This window comes from Mixophyes fleayi, chromosome 3 (genome assembly GCF_038048845.1).
Source record: "Mixophyes fleayi isolate aMixFle1 chromosome 3, aMixFle1.hap1, whole genome shotgun sequence".
Classification (NCBI taxonomy): Eukaryota; Metazoa; Chordata; class Amphibia; order Anura; family Limnodynastidae; genus Mixophyes; species Mixophyes fleayi.
The window spans coordinates 140,554,040-140,577,684 of record NC_134404.1 but is presented as its reverse complement, the minus strand read 5'-3'; the positions used below and the strand labels follow the sequence as shown (position 1 = coordinate 140,577,684).

General features: G+C 39.3%; 1 protein-coding gene across 4 annotated transcripts in view; it reads right to left on the bottom strand.

Moving 5' to 3' along the window:
* ARHGEF10 (Rho guanine nucleotide exchange factor 10) overlaps positions 1-23,645 on the bottom strand; it is a 123,692-nt gene that overhangs the window by 83,846 nt on the left and 16,201 nt on the right. For 2 of the 4 annotated variants that reach the window (XM_075202477.1, XM_075202473.1), the window contains exons 2-9: positions 19,822-19,915; positions 18,519-18,689; positions 17,490-17,795; positions 15,514-15,574; positions 13,333-13,412; positions 5,659-5,715; positions 4,709-4,878; positions 59-175 (exon numbers count right to left, since the gene is read on the bottom strand). In XM_075202477.1, the coding sequence (XP_075058578.1) occupies positions 59-175; positions 4,709-4,878; positions 5,659-5,715; positions 13,333-13,412; positions 15,514-15,574; positions 17,490-17,795; positions 18,519-18,689; positions 19,822-19,876 (1,017 nt within the window). In that variant the 5' untranslated portion in view covers positions 19,877-19,915. The remainder of the gene's footprint in view (positions 1-58; positions 176-4,708; positions 4,879-5,658; positions 5,716-13,332; positions 13,413-15,513; positions 15,575-17,489; positions 17,796-18,518; positions 18,690-19,821; positions 19,916-23,645) is intronic. The other 2 variants (XM_075202474.1, XM_075202475.1) reach the window with 2 other exon arrangements.

The window sequence follows — 23,645 nt, the reverse complement described above, 5'->3', positions numbered from 1 at the left end:
CTTTCAGGACGGAGAGTTCATGCTCTGAATAGTTACTAAAAGATACATGCTACATCACCTTCAGTTCATGTTTTTGTTTTAACTGTTGGATCTCTACTCCTCCCACTTTGTTTGTCACCAAATCTTTCATCTTTCTCTCGTAGTGTTGTTTTAAACGTGTTAGGTCCTGAGAAAGCTATATAAAAAAATATAGTATAATCTTTATGAATAAAAAAAAATGTACCAATAGAAACAGTTGACTGAACATCTAAGAGATTTTTTTCCTCTAAAAAATCTAGAATGGTAGACTTTGTAAAAAAAATGATATATTCTATAATGAATTCTTAAGTATAAATGTGAAAGATAATACAAATGACTGCAGTGTTCTATATAATGAGTAAGGCCACACGTTTGCCGGATGTTTCAAGGTGACTTCAAATAGGGGATATATTATCCTTATAAAACATAAGTATTCCAAGTAATTTCTGAGCACCTATAATAAAAATGTTGGCATCACTAAAAACAGTTCATTAAAATATAGAAACGTTCATTTACACTCATAATAATGTAATTTGTGAATTACATTATAATACATAGCTGACATGAATGAAATGTGTGTGTGTGTGTGTGTGTATGGTGTGCATGTTGGGTGTGTGTGTGGGGTGTGTGGTGTATCTGAGGTGTGTGTGGGGTGTGTGTGGGGGCGTGTGTGTGGGGTTTGTATGTGTGTGTGTGTGGGGTGTGTGTGTGTGGTGTGTGTGGTGTGTGTATGTGTGGTGCGTGTGGGGTGTGTGTGTGGTGTGTGTATTTGTGTGTGGTGTGTGTGTGGTGAGTGTGTGTGTGGTGAGTGTATGTGTGGTGTGTGTGGTGCATGTGGGGTGTGTGTATGTGTGGTGTGTGTGGTGCATGTGGTGTGTGTGTGTGTGTGGTGCGTGTGGGGTGTGTCTATCTTCTAGTAATATATTTTACATGACTGAAAGTGTTCTGTGGTGGATTGTAAAATGGTCAATGAAAGTCATTTACGCTGCAGGATATGTTCAAGGGCGCACAACTCCGGAATAATGCACCAGCTCTGATATGGCAGAGATTTGGTCTTCTCATATACTCTAAATGCAATGGATGCATTTTGCCCCATCCAGTTAAACTTTGATGGAGAAAAAAAAATTTCTATGCACATGTTGCCCAATGCAAAAAAAGAAAAACCTTCAAGTACACAAAAGTGACAATTGTAATAAAGGCAGTGGTTGGAGGCTGGACTTGGTATCCTTTGCTGTAAAGGGACAAGGATATTTTATATTTGCAATCTCAATCTGTTAGAAGACACATAAGTTAAATACTGACTGTTTTTTCATGTATCACACAAATATCAACTTTAAATTTCAGTGTACAAATAAGCTATCAAGTATTTGTGTGATACATGAAAAAAACAGTCAGTATTTAACTTATGTGCAAAACAGAATACTAATTTGCACCCCTTGCATTGTAACATGGTTTTGTCCAGGAGACTGAAATAAGAAGTTTCTCAAGTTAAGATCCTTAAAGAATCAGGCCCTAGATTTGGAACAGACAAATGTAGAGATGTAACTGTGGAATAAAGAACAACCACACCATGCACAAACATTCATATGGAGATAGCATAGGGAAAAAAAGAGCTTCCCAATCTTACTCTGACTGCCATCACAGCTATCTTAACAACCAATATGAATCGCTGTATTTTTTGCCCCCTCCACCACAAACAAAAAAGACACAAGTCATACAGGTTTATTATAAGGGGCTTAATAGAGGTTATATTCCTTGGCTTGGTACATGGTGGTGAATTAAATTCAACGCAAAATCCTGCCAGTGCCTCACATACTGTGTGCCTGCAGACACTTCCAGGTATTACGGTAAGCAAAAGTGAGCAAAAAGATTTACTTCCCTATTATCCAATGGAGTCTCATCATGCATTATACAAACACATACTCAGCTCCATTAAGGAGACAGTTTTCAAACAATTGTATAAACAATTAAGAGGGGAGGACTGGCAGGATGTGACATATGGAGCACATACAGATCTGTTATAACAACACTTTCGCTCAGGATTATGTGAACATGTTATTACGGTAAAATATACAGGAGGCAACTCTGAAATGCCATTAATTATGTCACCCTGCAGGATAGTCACTGCTTCCTCTCCTGTGTCCCGTGTGACTGTGGGTATGAGGCCACAATACCATTTCGGTGCTACATTTAGTACACTGACTAATCTTCATTAACAATAGTACATTGGCCCAAAGGCCTAACCTTGTATCACAGAGAGAACATTTCACTGTTATTTATCTCTTAGAACATGATTTTATTTTTCTGTGAAACAAATTCTTGGCCTATTAAACCCTTTGTTGGCCTCAGAAAGCAGTGATCAAAACATAAACATCAATATATAACTGCCCATCTTAAATAATGAAAGAGGTGGAAATGATAAAGTAAGTAGAAAGGCAATATTTACAACAATACAGTCCATACTAGAATACACTAAATTAAAATGACGCTCAAAAGTATAAAAGTCACCATATATATATATATATATATATATATATATATATATATATATATATATATATATTGTGGGCAGCACGGTGTTGATTGTGAAGGACAAACACTATTGTGTAATCTTTCATGCTATGTATGTATGGATGAAATGAATTTTTTGCCATGCTGAGCATTTATGAGATTATTTTTAGTAAATACATATTATTTTTTTTATTAATTCTTATTTATAATTTCTTTTTTTTAATAAATAATTTATTTATCAGTGCTCTTCTAGATTTTCTATTTTTCATTCCTTGTTACAAATGATAACAGGCCCAGTACCAGTTTAATAGTGAAACTGCAGATAAATTAGGCACCGTATAATGGTCCTTTAGTGCCCGGTATTATATTGCTTGTTGCTGTAAGCCCTTACTGGGTGTCCTAGTATAGAATATTTGAGGATTGAAAATTGTTTTGTAAAATATTATAAATAATATATATATATATATTTCGTCTAAGATTCTCTTCTTGATTTTCCCAGCTTGACTGAGTTTGAAACGATTCTCCTTTATTTTAATATCATGTTCAAGAAAGATATTATGGATGCTACAATGTCTATAGAGTATTACCAATTATATAATTCAGACAAATCTGCCAAACTCTTCTCATTGCTTAATAATGCTGTAGATAAGGAAGTTATTTCCTCTTCTATGGCAACAGCACTCATAGTGTTAACGCTTTAACCTGCCAAGGACTTGAATCACTCTGCGTCTGGCCAAACTCCCTTATTCATTTAGACACAAACGTTTTATCAAAAGTTTTAGCCAGTTACCTGAACATGCTTATCAAGCAACTAATACAGCAAGACTCATCTGGGTTTATCCTGCATTAATATACAAAATCTATTTTAAAGATTCAAACATTCAAACTTGGGCTGTAGCGTTATTGCTGTATTAGACGGAGACAAAGTGTAAAGCTGCCAAATTGCCATTTCTTTGGGACAACCTTGTCAGGGCTATTATCACTTTTAAATGTACCAGCTAGGTAGAGCTATTGTATATCCCCACCATCACATGCAGAATCTGGGGGTTTTCTCTGTAATAGGGTATGTAGTTAGGATTCCCTCTCTCCTTGGCTCCTTTTTCAGTGGCCCTAGAACCACTGTGTATCTGAATCTTTTCAGGCCCGTAAGTGGTGACTTGGAGGGGAGGGTATCCCTGTATGCAGATGATATGCTGATATAACCAGTGGACCATGGTCAGAAAGATCTTTTGAGGATACTCTTTTCAGTGGGTAGGCACCTTGGTGTCCAAATTTACCAGAACCCCTAGGAATACTTGTCCATTAACTTTCTTTTAGTTGTTACAACATTTGCTGGCAGATATTCTGTATGGTTCTCCCTCCCACTGAGGACTATAGTTAAAGTGAGACTAATTAAGTTGCCATCGAAATTTACTTTTGTATCTATCAGGCAATCTCCAATCTTAGTCTCAAATATCTTTTAAAAGTGTGGACTCTGTTTTAATATCTTTGGCCCAGCTGTGCTGGCCTGGAAACCTTGCAAAGACCAGCTGGTTACAGGTGGCTCGGCTCTTGCAAATGTAGAATCTAACATCTCTAGATTCTGCAAGTTGATAGCTGATTTTGTTTCTTTCGTTTTAAACATGCCAATATCTATTTACCAGCTGAAAATGCTATTTGGCTTGAGGAATAACACTGTCCCTATAAGGGCAGACAGGATATTGCTTGGGTACTTGCTCTTATGCTAAAAGCGAGATAGCCATTGTATGGAAAACAATGGATAGTCCATATTACTTATGTACCACCAGTCTATAATGCGACATATCTTAGTCAGAAGTGCCCAGAGATTAGTAATAAGGGCTGGATGTTATGGATTGATAGTCTCACCACTTATATAAATGTTTACAACATATACTTCATTTGGTGCCTAGGTCCCATGTAGCCACCACAATGCTACAGGCGTGTGCACATACATGTGGATGTGTGAGGGAATGAATTAACACAGACCATTTTGAATCTGCTCCACTTGCAATAAAGTAGAATACAAGGCGCAATTAAAAAATGTACAACATAAACTAAATTTTACCAAAAGTTAGTTTACACAGACTTAAATTTGAAATGACATAGTTAAAAATCAAAGATCAAAAATATAGTGTAGTAATATAGACTGTGAAATAAAAATCTATTTGAACAGACTTACATGTCTCTTGTTGTTCCCTCGGAGGAAGGAGTTGGGGACGCCATGTTTCAACTCTGAGTCACTGTGCTCTTCATAACTTTCAAACTCACTAGAACTCCAGCCGTAATCCAATGAGCTGTTCCCGCCATCTTCACCGTGTTCCACATCGTCATAGATCATTTCATCAGGATCTAAAACAAAATAATGTATTGGCATGATGCAGTCAGTTTACTTGTTTAAACCAGAGGATCGATTAGACAGCGTCTTACTAAAAGCAACAGGGAACGAGCATGATGACTTTGATGTATGGTACCAACTCCTTTAGCCTATGTTGTAAACAGCCCAAATAACACTGAAGGATGGCAACGACATCAGACTATTCTCTAAAACACAGTGAGCTCTGAGTACACCTTAAGATTTACAACAGCTTCCGATATACTCTGTCTAATTACATTAACACATATTTTCCCTTCACTTAAAGTTTATTGCTATTGCAAACACAAAACTAAAAATCAGACTTGTTACACTGTCAGGAACAGAGAGTTAATACTGGGACAAAGTACCAATGACCTGCAAACTTCTCTTTCCCTGAAAAACAAGGTTACTTAGAGTACAGCATAGACCAGCTGTCAGTATCAGTGTTATTGCTAGAAAAGACTGTTACATGTGCATGATGTTATAATGTCAAGCTGCCAAGACATTACCCTTGAATAGAAGTGGTATTTTAGTATTATATTTTTAGAATAAACTGCTAAATCAAATAAGAAATTTACTTTGTTTGCTGCACAAGACATAACTCTATAAAAAGTTTTGTTTCTACATCACAACTTAGAAGAAGCTATACACTTAATTAAAATAATCAGGTTATCCCTGATATATATACATTATTTAATTGTTTCTTTTCCTTAAAACATAGTCACCTAATTAACAAATCTGTCTTATAGAACATTGTAAAAAAAAAAAAAACATACCTGTAGCTGAATCTGAATTTTCTCTTGGAACATCATCATAAATAACTTCATCTGGGTCTAAAAAAAAAATGTCAAACATCCATAAATACTAATGAAAATGTTGAGATATTTTTAATAACTGCATCAAGAACATGCATGTAAAGAAATAAACATTAAATGCCGATGTGCCGTATTTTGCGTAAAATTGCTCTACGCATGTGCAGAAACTGACTACACACCAGTGAACACAAGTGCATCAAAATTAGAGATGCTCACTTACCCCCGTGTTTTTGATCTGGATTACCATTGTTTTGGTTTTGCCAAACCGCAATGCGTGTTTTGGTTTTGTTTGGTTTTGTTTTGCTATTTTGTTGAAAAATCAATGTTTTTGGTCATAAAAGAACCAAATTTAGTGCTCCACCTGTTTCTTGGATAAGTAATGTAGTTGTAAAGCTAATAAATGATCAAAAAAACAGTTTAATTCCTGGTAGGCCTTCATAAATTCTACACACAAACCAGATTGTCTTCCTCTCCATCTATGCATATTGACAATGCAGCCATCGTCTTTGGATGTATATTACACCCTACACTTCTAGTTAAATATGTAAAGAAATGGACAAAGGCAGTTTGGTTTCTGTCTCTCTAGGCCCCCCTCCAATTGTAGAAAATACTCAAAAATTCAGCCGTTATAGACTGTACAATATTAATTGAAATGGAGAAAGCCAGTTTGTTTTCTGTCTCTCTAGGCCTCCCTCCACTTGTATAACCAAAAAATTCAGCCGTTATAGACTGTACAATATTAAATGGACAAAGCCAGTTTGGGGTCACTCTGTGTATGAAACCCTACCTTTAAGGAGAAATTGCCCAAACAGCAGCCTTTCAAGATGGTACGTGATATGGAAATGCCCCAAGTCCCTTTCCTCTTTGGGGTAGATTGCACCCTACACTTAAATAGAAAGTTTTAAAAATATGTTATCGTCATCATCTTCAGCTTCATCCTCACCCTCATTAGTGTGTACGTCATCATCACAGACTATCAATTCATCGCTGCTTGAATCCGCCATTAGAGAACAGTCAATGCTTGGATGTCTTGGATGGTGAAGGCCTTCCTCGTGGAAGATGTAGTTCATTTTTATAAACATCATTTTCTCCACATTTTTGGGAAGTAACCTTCTATGGCGATCACTGACTAAGTTCCCTGCTGTGCTGAACACTCGTTCAGAGTACGCACTGGAGGGTGGGCAGCTTAAGTATTGCAAAGCAAGTTTGTACATGGGTTTCCAAATTGCCTGTTTTTCTTCACAGTAAGGAAAGGGACTGTCTGATATTTCCATATCAATTTCTCCTTGAAAGTAATCCTCCACCATCCTTTGCATGTTAATACTCATATTGGATGGAGTTATGGGCAAGGTAACAATTTTTTTTGAAAAATCCTTCAAACCAGCCCACATGTTAAACTGTTCTGGTCAGCCCTCTGTGTCTTCCCTACTTCTTTTTTGAAAATTCAATTTTTTACGAGCAGCAGCTGCTTGAGGAACTGAAGGAGGACACGTCGTCAAGCCAAGGCCCAGTTCAGCGGACAACTTGCTGAGTAATAGCTCCTTGCAAAAGTTCACATCTCGTTCATTTTGAAGCAAAGACTCAATGTAGGTCTTAAACCTTGGATCAAGCACAGTGGCCAAAACGTACTGATCCGAGTTCAACATCTTAATAACTCGAGGATCATTGTGAAGCGAATTTAGTACTTGATCGACAAGGCCAACATACTTTGCGGAAATGCATGCTTTCATCTCCTCCTTCAGTTTCTCAAGCTGCTTTTCCAATAGTCTAATTAAAGGAATGACTTGGCTCAAACTAGCAGAATCTGCACTCACTTCACACGTCACAACTTCAAATGGTTTCAGCACCTTGCACAGCACTGAAAGGATTCCCCACTGTGCAAGAGTGAAATACATCCCCCCTCCTTTCCCAATGTCATGGCTTGTACAATATGCTTGGATGGCTTTGCGCTGTTCCTCCATCCTCTGAAGCATGCACAGGGTGGAATTCCACCTAGTTACCACCTCTTGCTTAAGTTGGTGGCAGGGCAAGTTAAACTGCTCTTGGAGCTGCTGCAATCTCCTACATGCTGTGGCAGAATGCCTGAAATCTTACGGGCCACCGAAAGCATCTCCTGCACCTCACGGTTATTTCGTAGGAAGCTCTGCACCACCAAGTTGATGGTGTGAGCAAAACAGGGAATGTGATGGAAATCACCCAGCTGTAATGCTCCCACTATATTGTTGGCGTTATCAGAAATGACATATCCTGGGGAGAGTCCAAGTGGTATAAGCCATGTATCAATCACATCTCTCAGTTTGCGTAACAAATTGTCAACTGTATGCCTGTTAGTGAAGCCGGTGATACAAAGAGTGGCCTGCCTGTGACAAATGTTACGTAGTTGTGTACATCCTGTTGCTGTTCCTGCTGGTGAAGGTGAATGACCAACCCAGTGGGCTGTCACAGTCATATAGTCTTTGGTTTGACCACTTCCACTTGTCCACATATCTGTGGTTAAGTGGACAGTGGGCAGAATGGCATTTTTCAGCGCAATCTCTACATTTGTACACACTTTTTGGTATAGTTGTGGAATAGCTTTACGGGAAAATTGGTGTCGCGATGGAATTCTGTAATGCGGACACAAAACCTCAATTAACTGTGAAAAACCAGCTGCGTTTATTGTGGATATTGGATGCAGATCTAACACTAACATGGCAGCCATGGCGTCTGTGATTCGCTTGGCGACTGGGTGACTGCTGTCATATTTGCTTTACCTAGCAAATGATTGTTTCACAGTTAATTGTTGAAATGCAGAACTGCTCTTTTTCTTGGCCTTTCTCTGGGCTGACGATTCACCCCCAGCAGCAGCAACAGCAGCTGCAGTGGGACTAACGCTTTCTTCAGAGGAATCAATAATAGTGCAGGAGTCATCCAGCCTTAATAAGTGGGATGCAGGGCTAACTCCGAGCACTACTGAAGATATTGATGAGGATGGTGTGGTGGGTGTATTTTGTAGCCGTCGGGATGTCGGTGAGCGGAGGGTCCTAGCTGATGATTAAGTGCTTGTAATTTTTTTGGAAGAACTTTCAGCTTTTTCCAACACTTTGCCATGAACTCTCATCAAATGGCGTAACATAGACGAGGATCCAAGATGATTAAGGTCCCTCCCTCGACTGACTGTGGCTTGACATACACTACAAATGGCTATACAATTGTTGTCTGGATTGGGGTAGAAATAATTCTACCCATAAGGAGTGGATTTTTTTGTTTTATGGCCAGGCATGACAATGGCTTTTTTCTTGTCACGTGCCAGAACTGCTGCCACTGGTGCAGGACTTACACAAACAACCTCATCCTCATCAATCATTCTAAAGTGGCATCCCCAATTTGTGTATCACTGGCTACACTCGGGCTGTTCAGGCACACATCAGCAGAACTGCTGAAAGGCCCCTTCTTTATGGGTACACTAACAGAATGCTCACGATTAGACATCCCACTGTTGGATGGACTCTCCACAGGGATTGGTGTCATTTCTGATTCAGAGCATACATTATCCTCTAATGCCTTACTGTTATCTTTCAGCTCGGCTTTGACGCGTAACAGTAGTTGTTGACCACTTGTAGACTCCAAAGTACTTGGTCTTGCTTGGTCACGAGTGACCGTACAAGATGAAGGCTCGGTAACATTTTTGGATCTGTCACTAATAGAGAAAGCCGAAGGCCTCATTCTCTCTTTGCCACTGCGTGTGTAGAATGGCATGTTGGCAATTTTTTTTTTATCGCCAGTTAACTTTTCCACAGTTACACTTCTTTTTCGCTTCAACAGGGTACATTTTTTTTGGGTGTGTGTTTTTTTGCCTGATTTCAAAAGACTATGTAGTTTGACATCGCCTCTCCGAGATGACGTACTGGGAACACTACCATCAGGACGGGTGACAGAACCTGGTTGCTGATTCTGCTCATATGTGGACTGCTTTGAATCCATTTTAATGAGGCCAAAGCACTTGTAGTGCTAAATAATGTTTTAAATACTGCTGACAAATATGACTTTTGACAGCCAGAAAAATTACAATAAAACACTGGGGAATATGGGACACCCCAAAAGCACTTGTAGTGCTAAAAATAGTTTTTTATACTGCTGACAAATATGACTTTTGACAGCAAGAAAAATTACAGTAAAACACTGGGGAATTTGGGACACCCCAAAAGCACTTGTCGTGCTAAATATTATTTTTTATACTGCTGACAAATATGACTTTTGACAGCAAGAAAAATTACAGTAAAACACTGGGGAATTTGGGACACCCCAAAAGCACTTGTCGTGCTAAATATTATTTTTTATACTGCTGACAAATATGACTTTTGACAGCCAGAAAAATTACTGCAAAAGAATGGGGAATAAGGGACACCCCAAAAGCACTTGGAGTGCCAGAAATTGAAAAGAACCCTCCTCTATCCTCCTTTTACTGCTGTAACAATTGGTATTAATATTAGATTTGTCTAGAATAGAAACAATAATGTGTTCAATTATTGCTCTGTCCCTGCGCTGATATAGCCTGTGACCTAACCCTGCTCTCTCCCTCTGTCAAATGGCGATGGATTGCTGTGGAGGCTGGTATTTATGCTTTTCAAATCTCGCGAGAACCGAGATCAGATATACGAATACGTCACGATGACGTTTTGCCTCGATTTCGATTCCGAATGGGCGGGAGAGTACCGAGCGTGCTCGTCTCGGTACTCGGATAGGCGAAATTCAGATGAACTCGGATCTCGGGGAACCGAGCCCGCCCATCTCTAATCAAAATCATCTTCCAAGCAAAGGATACTACTTCCTACAGCCTACAACTTCAAGGGCGGAACAGGAGGAGGGAAGGGGCATGTGCATGTAGACAATGTACAGTAAGGGCACACCAAGGGTGAGTGTATACAAATCCGTCAAGGTTGAGTGTACACACATCCGTCAGATCCAAGCTCTGGGCATCACTGCGGTACGTGAAGTACCAGCTACAGGGCAGGTAAGTGCTGAGTGATAGTGATGACGGTTACCTATGCATGCTATAACATGTGTTTGTAATCAAAAGCAACTGTAAAAATGCATTTTATGTGCTGTAGGCATTAAAAACATCCTGACATCCTAATATGTGTATTTCTATGGAAGAAGTATTTATATTAATCATTATATTATTAACAAGTGTGCCTGTCTGCATACAGCAAGTGCCATATAGGCAGAGCGTACTTCTACATACATATATATGCAACTAAAAAAGATTCTTGAGATCCTCTTCTTGTAGTATATGGCCGTACCTGCTTACATTTTCTCTCCGTTTCTAAAAAACACAAATTGCGCTCACTTTACATTCCTTAATTAATCAGGCCTTCTGTTTGTAGTTACACAAGTTTGGGTAGATGACATGTTTGTGTGTTGCTGCTATGCACAGAATGCTGTAATGTTTCTGTTAGAATACAGATAGTATATGAAATGAGCAGTGTTAAGTGGAAAAGTAGGAAAAAGACAAAAGATGGATGTCAGGTGCAATATAGATGATATAAAAGACAACATCAACCCCATTATACTGCTGTAGTGGCTGAAGATACACTATATGGACAAAAGTATTTAGCCACAGTAAGGTCAGTATCTTCAATCGTGGTACTGTGATAGGATGCCACCTTTGCAATAAGAAGGTTCGTGAAATTTCCTCTGCCGGATATTCCACAGTCAACTGTAAGTGTTATTAGAAGTGGAAGTGTTTAGGAACAACAGCAATTCAGCCATGAAGCGGAAGACCACGTAAAATCACAGGCACAGGCACAAAGTCGAAAATGCTCTACTAGTTCTATAGCTGAAGAGTTGGCATTAATGTAAGCACAAAAACTGTGAGGCGGGAGCTTAATGGAATGAGTTTCCATGGCTGAGCAGCTGCATGCAAGGCTCACATCACCAAGACCAATGCCAAGCGTGGGATGGAGTGGTGTAAAGCACACCGACACTGGACTGTGGAGCAGTGGAAACGTGTTCTGTGGAGTGACTAATCACACTTCTCTGTTTGGCAGTCAGATGGGTGAGTCTGGGTTTGGGGAATGCCGGGAGAACGTTACCTGCCTGACTTCATTATGCCAACTGTGTTTGGTGGAGAAAGGATAATGGCATGGGGCTGTTTTTTAGAGTTTGGGCTAGGCCCCTTATTTCCAGTGAAGGAAAATCTTAATGCTTCAGCATACCAAGTCATTTTGGACAATGCTATGCTCCCAACTTTGTGGTAACAGTTTGGGGAAGGCCCTTTTCTATTCCAACATGACTGTGCCCCAGTGCACAAAGTAAGGACTACAAAGATATGGTTTGATGAGTTTGGTGTGAAAGAACTTGACTGGCCAGCGCAGAGCCCTGACCTCAACCCCATCAAACACGTTTGAGATGAACTGGAACAGAGAATGCGCACCAGGCCTTCTCATCCAACATCAGTGCCTCAGTCATAAATGCTCTACAGAATGAATGGACAAAATTCCGATAGAAACACTCCAACATCTTGTGGAAAGCCTTCCAAGAAGAGTGGAAGATGTTATTACTGCAAAAGGGGACCAACTCCATTTGAATACAATAACATTACAGTCCCTGTTGGTGTAATGGTGAAATGTCCAAATACTTTTGTCTATATAGTGTATGTGATCAAAGCGTCATTTACTACCCCTTAACTGTGCATTTAATTAATACAAAAGGAAATTATCAGAATACTGGGAATAATTCTTACTATCTGCTTTAATTTGGTATGTAAGAAAAAATGCAATAATCACTATCCTTGTCCTGGATGTTGGAGAGTTACTGAACAGACCTTTGGGGGAATGGGTGCTCCAATTTGCTTTAGGACCAAGTTATTACTAATTACTGTACTCTGTTAGATTAGCGAGACTCAAGAAAGGTTGTAAGGATTACAACCTCCTCCTAACTCCCTTGTCCCGGCTCTCTCCCCCAGTTAGTGTCACCCTATTTGTGTCTCCCCCTTCCCTTTAGGATGTAAGCTCTCTGGAGCAGGGCCCTCTTTCCTTGTGTGGTCCATCTACTATTCCATCACCTTCTGTGCCTCTTGGCCTGCTTCCCTAGCCCTATTTTCTTAAGCTTCAGGCTACATCTCGCTGATTTCTACCATCACTTTCACTCATTTTCCCAGTAATAATTTGATTTGCATTACCATGTTACCTGTGCCTGTGTATATATTTTTGTTCATTTTTTTTTTCTTTCTGTATCATGTTGTGTCATGGGTCACTGTTTTCTGTATGTCATGTACGGCACTGCAGACCCTTTGTGGCACCTTATAAAGTAAAGATAATAATAATAATAGAAAACATCTGTGTGTCTTGGTTGTTGTAGTTATGTCACTAGAAATGTATAATTTTGTATTTGTAAGATTCCTGTTACACCAAGATAATGAATACAAGAACAGACTCATTCAATTGTCTTACTGATATTAATTGGAAAATAATTTATGAATGGCTTCTAATCGACTGAAAAAATCCTTTTTAAAATAAATGGGAGCCACAGGAGGATATGGGAACATACTGTGATATAAGGAACAGACAAAATGTCAGAAAAAGCAAGCAAGGATAAATGAGGTAATAAGCAAAAGCAAAAAAAAAATGGATACGGGAAAAGAAACATATTTACTCTCCATCCATTCCGTATTTGCTGGATCTGAAACCCATTTGGCCAACACATCCTCTTCTTTGAAGGGCTGGAAATCTTCACTATAAACAAAATCAACCATGTATCAATGCAACACAATAGTAGAATACAGTCATAAAAGTATTATTCAATAACTCACTGCTTTAAGCCTATACATTTTGTTCATATTATGTATTTTCATGTTCCAACAAAAGGGGCCTGATTCATTAAGGATCTTAAATGAAGAGGATCCTTATTTCAGTCTCCTGGACAAAACCATGTTACAATGGAAGGGATGCAAATGAGTGTTTTGTTTTGCACATAAGTTAAATACTGACTGTTTTTCATGTAACACACACATATCAACTTTAAATTTCAGTGTACAAATAAACTATCAAGTATTTTTGTGTTCAATGAAAAACAGTCAGTATTTAACTTATGTGCAAAACAGAACACTCATTTGCACCCCTTCCATTGTAACATGGTTTTGTCCAGGAGACTGAAATAAGGATCCTCTTCATTTAAGATCCTTAATGAATCAGGCCCAAGGTCTTAAAATGAGCATTCTTTCATTACTGAAAGAGGAAAAGAACTACATATGCATTACATTTCTGCTCAGTCTGAATGATATGCCCAGACTTGGTATACATCAATCACAGATTTATCCTTTTATGAAGTAGTTAACCTTACATATCACAGGGGCGCCAAGAGAGGGGGGCGTGGCTGCCTGTGTAGTGGGAGAAGCCACCAACCTGACTTGGCCACACCCCATTTGGCGGCTATGGAACGGCCCAAAGAAGTTGCTGTTTGGGGGCCAAAATTCCTCTTGGTGGCCCTGTATATGTCTATGTACGTGTAATGGTTAAAGCATAATTCCAACCAAAACAGCAGACATCTCCACAGCTGACTCATTAATTTTTCAGGCAGACAGCTTGTTGTCCACCAATAACATTAAGCCAATGAGAGGAGGCAGCGGCAGGATGCGGAAGATGTCAGGCACATACCAGATATAAACAAGATGTGTTTAGACATTTTGTTGAGGTTAATAAAGACGCCAACATGTCAAGATATTTTATTGGAAAGTTAATGCACATAAATGGCAATCATAACATTTAGCCACTAGGTGGCCCTTGTCTGATATTGTCTAAACAAAAACATACAATTACGGTGGGACTAAACTGAATGCCAGCCATTGTTGATTTGGAGCTACTGATCTTAACGAAGGTTGTATTGTCCTGTATATATGGAGAGCAAGAAATGTGAAAATGATACTAAAGCTCTTCTAAAGTTCTGCTTTCCTTTTTAAAAGGCTGGTGTATAACTGGGAGAAAACAAGTAACAGTTACTAACGAATTGTACTAAGAGACCGATGAATTGATTAGTCAATGCCTTTCACAGAAATATGGCATCTTATGGTTTTCTTATTAATTAGAGCTGTCCTGACAGCCAAGGATATTAAGACAACACAGTTCATCCTCCTCTCCAGAATGTCATAAATATATTTTGCTGGCTTCAGTTCCGTCTGAAAGAGTTATAATAAAAAACAAAAGTTTACTTACTTGGTATGCATCATGCAAAGCGTAGGACAGGGCCCCAGACGTCAACAGTGATCACACGCAGCTCTGTTCTATACTCATACCACTTAAATGCCTACCACAGGATTAGCAGGTGACTACGCCGCTCCCCTGTAAACCTCCTAATCAGAATTCCCATGTTAAGTCAGTGAACTAGACCTAAAACTAAATTTTGGGTGGAGCTATCCCATACTTGCCAACTCTCCCGGAATGTCCGGGAGACTCCCGCATTTTGTGAGAGTCTCCCGGACTCCCGGGCGAGTGTGGCAATCTCCCGAATTCTGCCCACTTCACTAGGAAGTGCCCCACTTCCTAGTGAAGTGGGCAGAATTAGATCCCAAACGCCGCGATTCCCGGTGAATCGCGGCGTTTGGCCCCGCCCCCGCTGTCAAATGACGCAATTTGCGTCATGACGTCACAGGGGGCGGGGCCGAAATGACGCGATTTCGGCCACCCCGCCCCTTCACGCCCCCCTCCACTGGCTGGCTCCCGGAAGGGAGCTGAAGAAAGTAGGTAAGTATGAGCTATCCTTTAATAAACATTTATATAGTGGTGTGTTGTGACTGTATAGTGGGAAAAAGGATAAAATGTTCTACTACTGATTACATACCTTGTGTGATGGTTATCTGTTACATATTGAAAGTGAGGATTTGGCACTTCCTCCTGAACTCCTGAAAACAGAGAACACAAATATTAGGAAAACTATACAGCAACAAAGGCTGGTGTAAAAGTGTTTTGTTTCACATCTGTCATACTTAAAAGCTGTTTACTGGTACATGTCATTATTGACCTCTCAAAAGCTGTATTTACTACTGCCATTTTTTGTTGCTGCCACCGTAAAACTGTTTATAATACGGGTTCATGTCCGGTAGGTCAAGACCAAAATCAAAGGTCACCTTGCAAGTTATGGTGGTTCACCGTGATCTTCTTCACTTTGGAAAGTATTAGAGTGCTAACTTTTCTATTATTTGTTATAAATGTCTAATCAGTGGCCGAAGTGGATATTTAGAAGTGGCAGTATGGAAAATATAAATCAATGAATTTTGATAGTTTTACAACTACAGGCAGTAGGATTAGTGGCGGAAGTAATATACCAGTATATAATCCCCCACTTTGACCACTGTGTCTATTATTAACATATTGTGCACATCCCAATTTGTTATTAATTATATTGTGGCAATAAAATATTAACTTGTAGACAACAGTAAAGTTACTATATAAGAAAAGGAAGCGTGTTATTAATTTAAGACAGAACAATGATTTACAAATCTAATTCACATACATTGGTTCTGAAAACAGTTAAGACCACTTGACTGATAACAATGTCTCACCATACTTATTATCTCACTATATGTTCAGGATAAATTGGAATAAAACTGTATAACAGTCACAGATTCTATTACCAGAAAAATAAACAGATTCAGTATTAACAAAGGTTCCTTCCATAGTGGAAAGTAATTTATGGTCAGGGATGCAATTGCCCATATGTTTACAAAACACAGAATAAACAAAGCTGAGCAAGGGCATAACTAAGGCTGGGTACACACTACAGAAAATGTCTCCCAGTGCGACATCTTTAACGATTTTACCATTGATTAAAAAAAAATAAAAAGTCCCAATCAGCATGTCGATTCATGTGTACACACTATACACGTTTTACACGATTTACCTTCAGATCTGTGCTCTTCATCTGTCATAATCATAGGCTGACAAGATCCTGACTTTGCACACTCCATAGAGATCTATGGACACTGCTGGTCCTGAGTACATACACGTTGCAGAATTGGAACAACATCGTTCCATCATTGAACGACATTTTTAGTCAGGTTTTAAAATCTAATAAAACGATACGATGTGCATTGGAACGATAATCTTTCATTGTTTTCAGCGAACACACTAATATCGGGACAAGTGGTCGTTTATCGTTTGATTGACTCCAAAACACTGTAGTGTGAGCCCAGCCTAACAATGAATCGGTCAAATAGACCATTGTGAAACAGGGTTTCATAACCCTTCATGCCACAGCACACACTTGAGTTGTGGATGACTACAAACTTGTGGCCAGAGGGCAAGCAGAAGTAACAAGCCAGAGGTACAGCAGAACCACTTATGTCTACAATAATAAGCTATTATGTGAGTAAAGACAGAGGGAGCTAACCATGATGGTTCAGTATCTGAACCCTCCCCAGGATAATCATATCTATGACTATACGCTCCCCTAATGCCTTATAATGAAATATGCTATGTGACTGTTCATATGGGCCAGTGACAGTAAACAGCCACATGGGTGCGATATACTATGCACTGCAGAGTCACTGAAGGAAGCCCCAGTTCCAATAATTAATATCATGAATGGCGTGGGGAGAAACTGCCCTCCCTGCAACCCACACATTCCTGTTACTCTCAGTAATATGCAGCAGGATGTGAGAGGCAATTGTACTCTGAATATCATATACTCCATGTCCTTTGTCCCACAGTGCAAGATACTGACAGCAAGTGATGCAAAACTAAACATTTAAAAAATCTGGAACAGTTATGACATACTACCTCAAAATATTATGTGCAAACATTGAAAATCTAAATTACCTTGTTCATCAACAGATATGTGGCGAATTATGACTGGTGTAGAATATGCTGGCAGGAGCAAGGGTAAGTTAGAGGGAACAGCATACCCGCATGGCACAGGAACAGCATAACCACTTGGCACCCAGGGGCTGGTGTTGTCATCCGCAGAGTGAGGCTCTTGAGATATGGAGGATTCCCCATCTTGAAAAGGTCCAATGTCAATCACAGAATAAGGGTTCACTTTTTTTGGCGCTGTACTCAAATCATTGTGTGTTGTCAAATCTTGGGATGAGGCTTCATATGCGCCTTCTACTAACTGGTCTAATTCTACAATAACAAACAAGACATACCAGTTAGAGCTTCTAGAAAACTAATGAGCTATATAAGCAATCAAGTAAACTTGAATAAAAATGCCCATACTCTCTCCGTAACCATTAATAAATCTTTGCCAGCTGATTATTTTGTTATTTTACTGACTAACAGAGGTGTAATGCTAAAAACCTAAAAAATAAATCCATCTACACTCTACCTATTTAGCCACAATCAAGAGCCTCTACCCATATCTTTATCAAGCACATCCATGCTATTCAACATGGTATAAAAAGCTGAAAATGTTTCTGTAAGGCATACACAGTTTATTATGTTATAACATGCTGCATAATATAGTACTCAACAAGGAAGGCGCTTAAACTACAATTGCTTGTCTCAGCTTGCCTCGGTCTGCCTTGGCTCTATTTGTTGGTGAGTGATTTGTTTTATATATACCTTGACTTTTTGTGCTTTTCTGTATTGCTGATAAAATAAATGAATAAACCATTAATAGTGATAAATAGTAATTTATACACAAAAGAGCAGAATGGACCAGTTCAGGAGATAGAATTTATTTTGGCTGCTAAAAAGAAAAAGCAAGGAACTGTTGTGGATGGACATCAGAATTGTTATCACCATACTTTACAAATAACCAGAGAACTACTGATTTAATTGTCTACAATTCACTTGCTACTTATAATATGTATTACACTTTACATTAGACAATAGACTAGAACTCACCAGGAGGATCAGGGAGATTAAGTCCTAGGTCAATGAGATCGTCCCCAGCCAGTTGAAGTTGTTGTCGGTCAGCTTCTGGAACATCATCACAACTATCAAAATCAAATTTTTCTCCTTCCTCCTCCTCCTCATCATCAGCAAGTGCATGAAATGTTAACTCATTATCAAAAACTGTTGAGTAAAAACATAGGTATTGAGACAAAATTATCTAGACTTGGGAAACTTGTAAATCTACTGTCTGTAATCAGAAAACATATTAGAGCTTCTCTAAGAGATCTAGCTCAATAACTATATGAACTCAATGATCACCAATCCATATAGTTCATTTCTGCAGAGCAAGTCTGCAAGTTTGTCATTAAACCTCTGTCTGCTAAGTTAGAAAAGAACCACCCTGTTAACATGGGGACCTGCAGATGTGGAGTGAAAGGGAGCATGATAGACATATTTAGTTAAGTATAGACAATTCAATTATATTATGTAGATCATTGTTATGTAGACTGATGAGCTGATATATATATAAATATTTATAAAAAATGTCAAATCATTTTGTTACTTCCTCTTTGCTCAGCATGATGCTTTAAACCGGTCATAAAAAATGTAAACATTCAATTACGCATATTTTAGGTCATGAATTGAATTCCATAATGCTGTGCCTGTTCAGAAGTGGACAATGGTGAATTGTGAAAGCACACGTTTAAAAAGTGGAATGCAAAAAAGCATGTGCATTTTTTCAATCTAACTACTATTGTAAGAAACAATTGTTGTGTATTTGTCATATATATGAGTTGTGCGGTCTGTCATTTTAAATAATCTTCCCTTTTCATGAAGGCCTCAAAGTGTGTCAAGCACCAGTGACAAGGGACCTTTGATGGGAACAATTCATATTCTGTTTTCGGCTTTTTCCACCACACTGCCCCCTCATATCACCCAGCTTCAGCAATTTCCCTTGTGCTAAAGTAAAAAACATCACTTATGAACAATGAGACACCAGGCAGAGCCTAAGTGTTCTGTTCAGAAAACAGGCCTCAAAGCACAGTTCTACAAAACATAGCAGACAGATTTGTAGCATTATTACAAGTCAATCTGTCATAAAATAAATAAAACTTATATAAGCACTAGTATAGTGCTTATGAGTAGTGGAGTGATCTCTGTGCCAAACAGCCACCAGCGTGATCATTCTTCCAGAGATGTTTTAAATAAACATATTGTGTACTGAAATGTAATAAACATCTTGAAGCCCATCATGCGACATGAAGTGTTAGTATTTTTTGTTACTGAACAAATAGTATGGAAGTTGTTGTACCTTCAGGTGGTGGGGGAGGGAATTCCTCTATATCTAGGTTTTCCAGACTTCCCATTCTCCCCGTTATTTTAGTGTTTCAGCATAAAATGCCATCCTGTGTGAATAAATACATTTGTTATGACAATGGGTATCTTTTAAGTGTATAAATGTAAAACAATAAATTCAATTCCATATACCCATTTAATGCACATTTTAAATAGCATTAGGAAAAAAAATATTTTTAATTGTCTGTTAAGTAGATTATTAAAAGGACATTTTGAAATGATAAACAGGTTTCCAGGGTAAAACAGACAATTGCAAAACCTTTATATGACTCAATAACTTACTGATAAAAGCACAATGAGATGGTTGTCATGACAACGTTCACAGAGCTAGAACAAGTGGGTAAGATCAGTAGATTAACAAAATATCTCAGAAAACATTGCCGACTTCTACTGATTATGGATATCATGCAAATGAACTGAACCAAAAATGTGTAAAACTGAGTGCAGTCTATCATAAGAGTGCAAATGTTGACAAAGTGAATGCATTAGCTGGTTGGCTATCTTTAGGAACATATGAGATCTGAATACGATAATGAAAAGTGCTCTTTTAGGTTTGTATTCAGTTACTTTGAACTTCTTTTAACTTTCTTAATGAATACCTTTGCTTCCAACATACTGTAGTTGGAGTTTATTTACTAATGTTGTATCAAGGAGATAACATATTACTATTAAACAGTCTGCCCCTCTTCATCCACACACACAGACACACAGTCTGCCCCTCTTCATCCACACACACAGACACACAGTCTGCCCCTCTTCATCCACATACACAGACACACAGTCTGCCCCTCTTCATCCACACACACACACAGTCTGCCCCTCTTCATCCACACACACACAGTCTGCCCCTCTTCATCCACACACACACAGACACACAGTCTGCCCCTCTTTATCCACACACACACACAGACACACAGTGTGCCCCTCTTCATCCACACACACAGACACACAGTGTGCCCCTCTTCATCCACACACACAGACACACAGTGTGCCCCTCTTCATCCACACACAGACACACAGTCTGCCCCTCTTCATCCACACACAGACACACAGTCTGCCCCTCTTCATCCACACACAGACACACAGTCTGCCCCTCTTCATCCACACACAGACACACAGTCTGCCCCTCTTCATTCACACACACACAGTCTGCCCCTCTTCATTCACACACACAGTCTGCCCTTCTTCATCCACAGACACACAGTCTGCCCCTCTTCATCCACACACACAGACACACAGTCTGCCCCTCTTCATCCACACACACAGTCTGCCCCTCTTCATCCACACACACACAGTTTGCCCCTCTTCACACACACAGTCTGCCCCTCTTCATCCACACACACACAGTCTGCCCCTCTTCATCCACACACACACAGTCTGCCCCTCTTCATCCACACACACACAGTCTGCCCCTCTTCATCCACACACACACAGTCTGCCCCTCTTCATCCACACACACACAGTCTGCCCCTCTTCATCCACAGACACAGTCTGCCCCTCTTCATCCACACACACTGTCTGCCCCAGAGATGCTGGGTTCAACACAGGACAGAGTACAGACATATCCCTTGCAGGCAAGATCAGGGGAAGGCACAGCAGCATTTAGATGCAGGATTGCAGCCAGAGGCAGATTGTGACAATACATTTATACATTTAGTTTTTAAATACGCTTCTACTGCTGGTGCATGGTACAGGGAGTTATCCCCTTTGGCATTGTGCCAGTTACTTACCGATGCTGCAATGCTCGTGCATTAACTACAGGCATACATTTTTTTAAATATACAGTATACTAGGCGCCAGAGATGAGATCTACATAAAGTTTTTATTTCCCCTAGTCAGCCACAGAACCTGTGTAATTCATACAGATTGCATATTCCCCAACTGTCCTGATTAAGGTGAGACAGACCCTGGATAGTTAGGATGATGACCCTTGCTCATCAGGGTCTTGACAATATGGTGGAATTCAACAACAACTGTCTTGATTATGGGCTGACAGAAAGGGGGTCATGTAATTCTTACAATTTAATAATGTTTTGAGCTCCTGAAGTGATGTATATATCTAATGTATCCTGGGAAGTATGGTCTGTTCACCACTGCTCTGCATGTGCACACGGCAATGAATGGTGTACAGGGCAGCTTCAATAGCACTAGGCACGTCCCCATTGTGACATGGTCACGCCTTGTCTCAAATGAAGAAGAAGCAAGTTTGGGAGGTATGTTCCTACATAAATACCTTGTTAACGCTTTTTCTATTGCATGGTTAGTGCATAATCAATGGATAAAAGCGAATCTAAGGCAACAGCCTTGCTAATCATCTCTGGTCATACCTATAAAAATAGGAAAACATTTATCTGTATGGTATAGCAGGTTTGGAGTGAACTGTTACTGTACCACTGATCACTTTTGAGGGAATGAAACTCAAGAAGGCAGCGCTTAGCCTGCATGTGTTTGATAAGATTTCCAGTGGGAGCCTGATGTTTGTATGAGACTGGAACTATTCTAACTATTGGAGGAGGGAAATAGGTCATGTAAAGCAGACATTCCAATGCAGCCCCACCTTATGTGGCTGGACAAGTAGAGGAGGACACGGTCCTGCACATTAAAAGGTGTAACATCTACAGAAAAATATATAACCCAGCACTTCTATATTAGGCAGGAAGCTCCAGCTTCCCATGTGGAATGTGACTGGCATATGTAAATATGAGAATTCCCTCATTAAGTTTTGTTGTGGAACAATTAGAATTTACATTGGTGGAAAGTCTGTCCTGCCCCTATGCTCTCCAGTACATATGGAAATATTCACAGCTGCCACCAAACACAGTGGAGTAATATGGAAAAAAACAAAAAAACAAGACCCCCCTGATGGCAGTTCCTATGATTTTTCATTACTATTGTATTTATAATAGTAAACTATTTTTAATATTACTAAAACTCATGTACATACAATCTCACAGATAACAAATACTTCCTTCTCCAGCATCAGTATCTGATCATTTTAAAACATTACGTTGAAAGTCTAGATAAAATATAACAAAGGAAATGCTGTATCAACATAAGGTTGAGGTGATTGAAAATACATTTTGGAAACTGTACAAGGCAGTGCAGGGTAAACATGAATATGTGCACAGAGCAGCTGGCCAGTGTAGGAATGTGTGGCCTTCATAACCACACAGTAAGTAATGTATTTTTTGCAAATGTGTCCAGATTGATCGAAAGTAGCAATTCATTTGATTATATGTTGCTCCTTCTCAGCATGATTTATTTTAATGGCCCAATGACATATATTGTATGTTACAAGCAGATTTTATTGAAATTTAAATTCGACTGAATTAGTAAATCTGCACATCGTCATTTGACCTACACTTGTAACCTCTTTAAAACTACCATTAAACCAGAAATACAAGTGGAGCCAACATTAAAATCCACAAGTAAATCTGACCACACACAGAGCAATCAGTTTGGACAATGCAGTTTTATGACCAAACTGCCCCGAGAACATCTAAGTATGGCCAAAAATGACCATCTTACCCAATCAATCTCCAATCATTATTGCTCAGATTTTATTTGACACTATTAAGGTCCGCAGTCTGTACATGAAACTTACAGTAGTATACAACACGCAGACAGCAACGATAAAAAAAATAAAAAAAATAACACAGAGACCAGATAACTTGGTAATGCAGATCAAGGTGGAGAGATTGATCCACAAGTAGGGAGCAGCCCAGCCAAAGTCCTGGATGTGGGAGTGGGAAGAGTTAATCAGTGTGGAAGTGAGGCAGC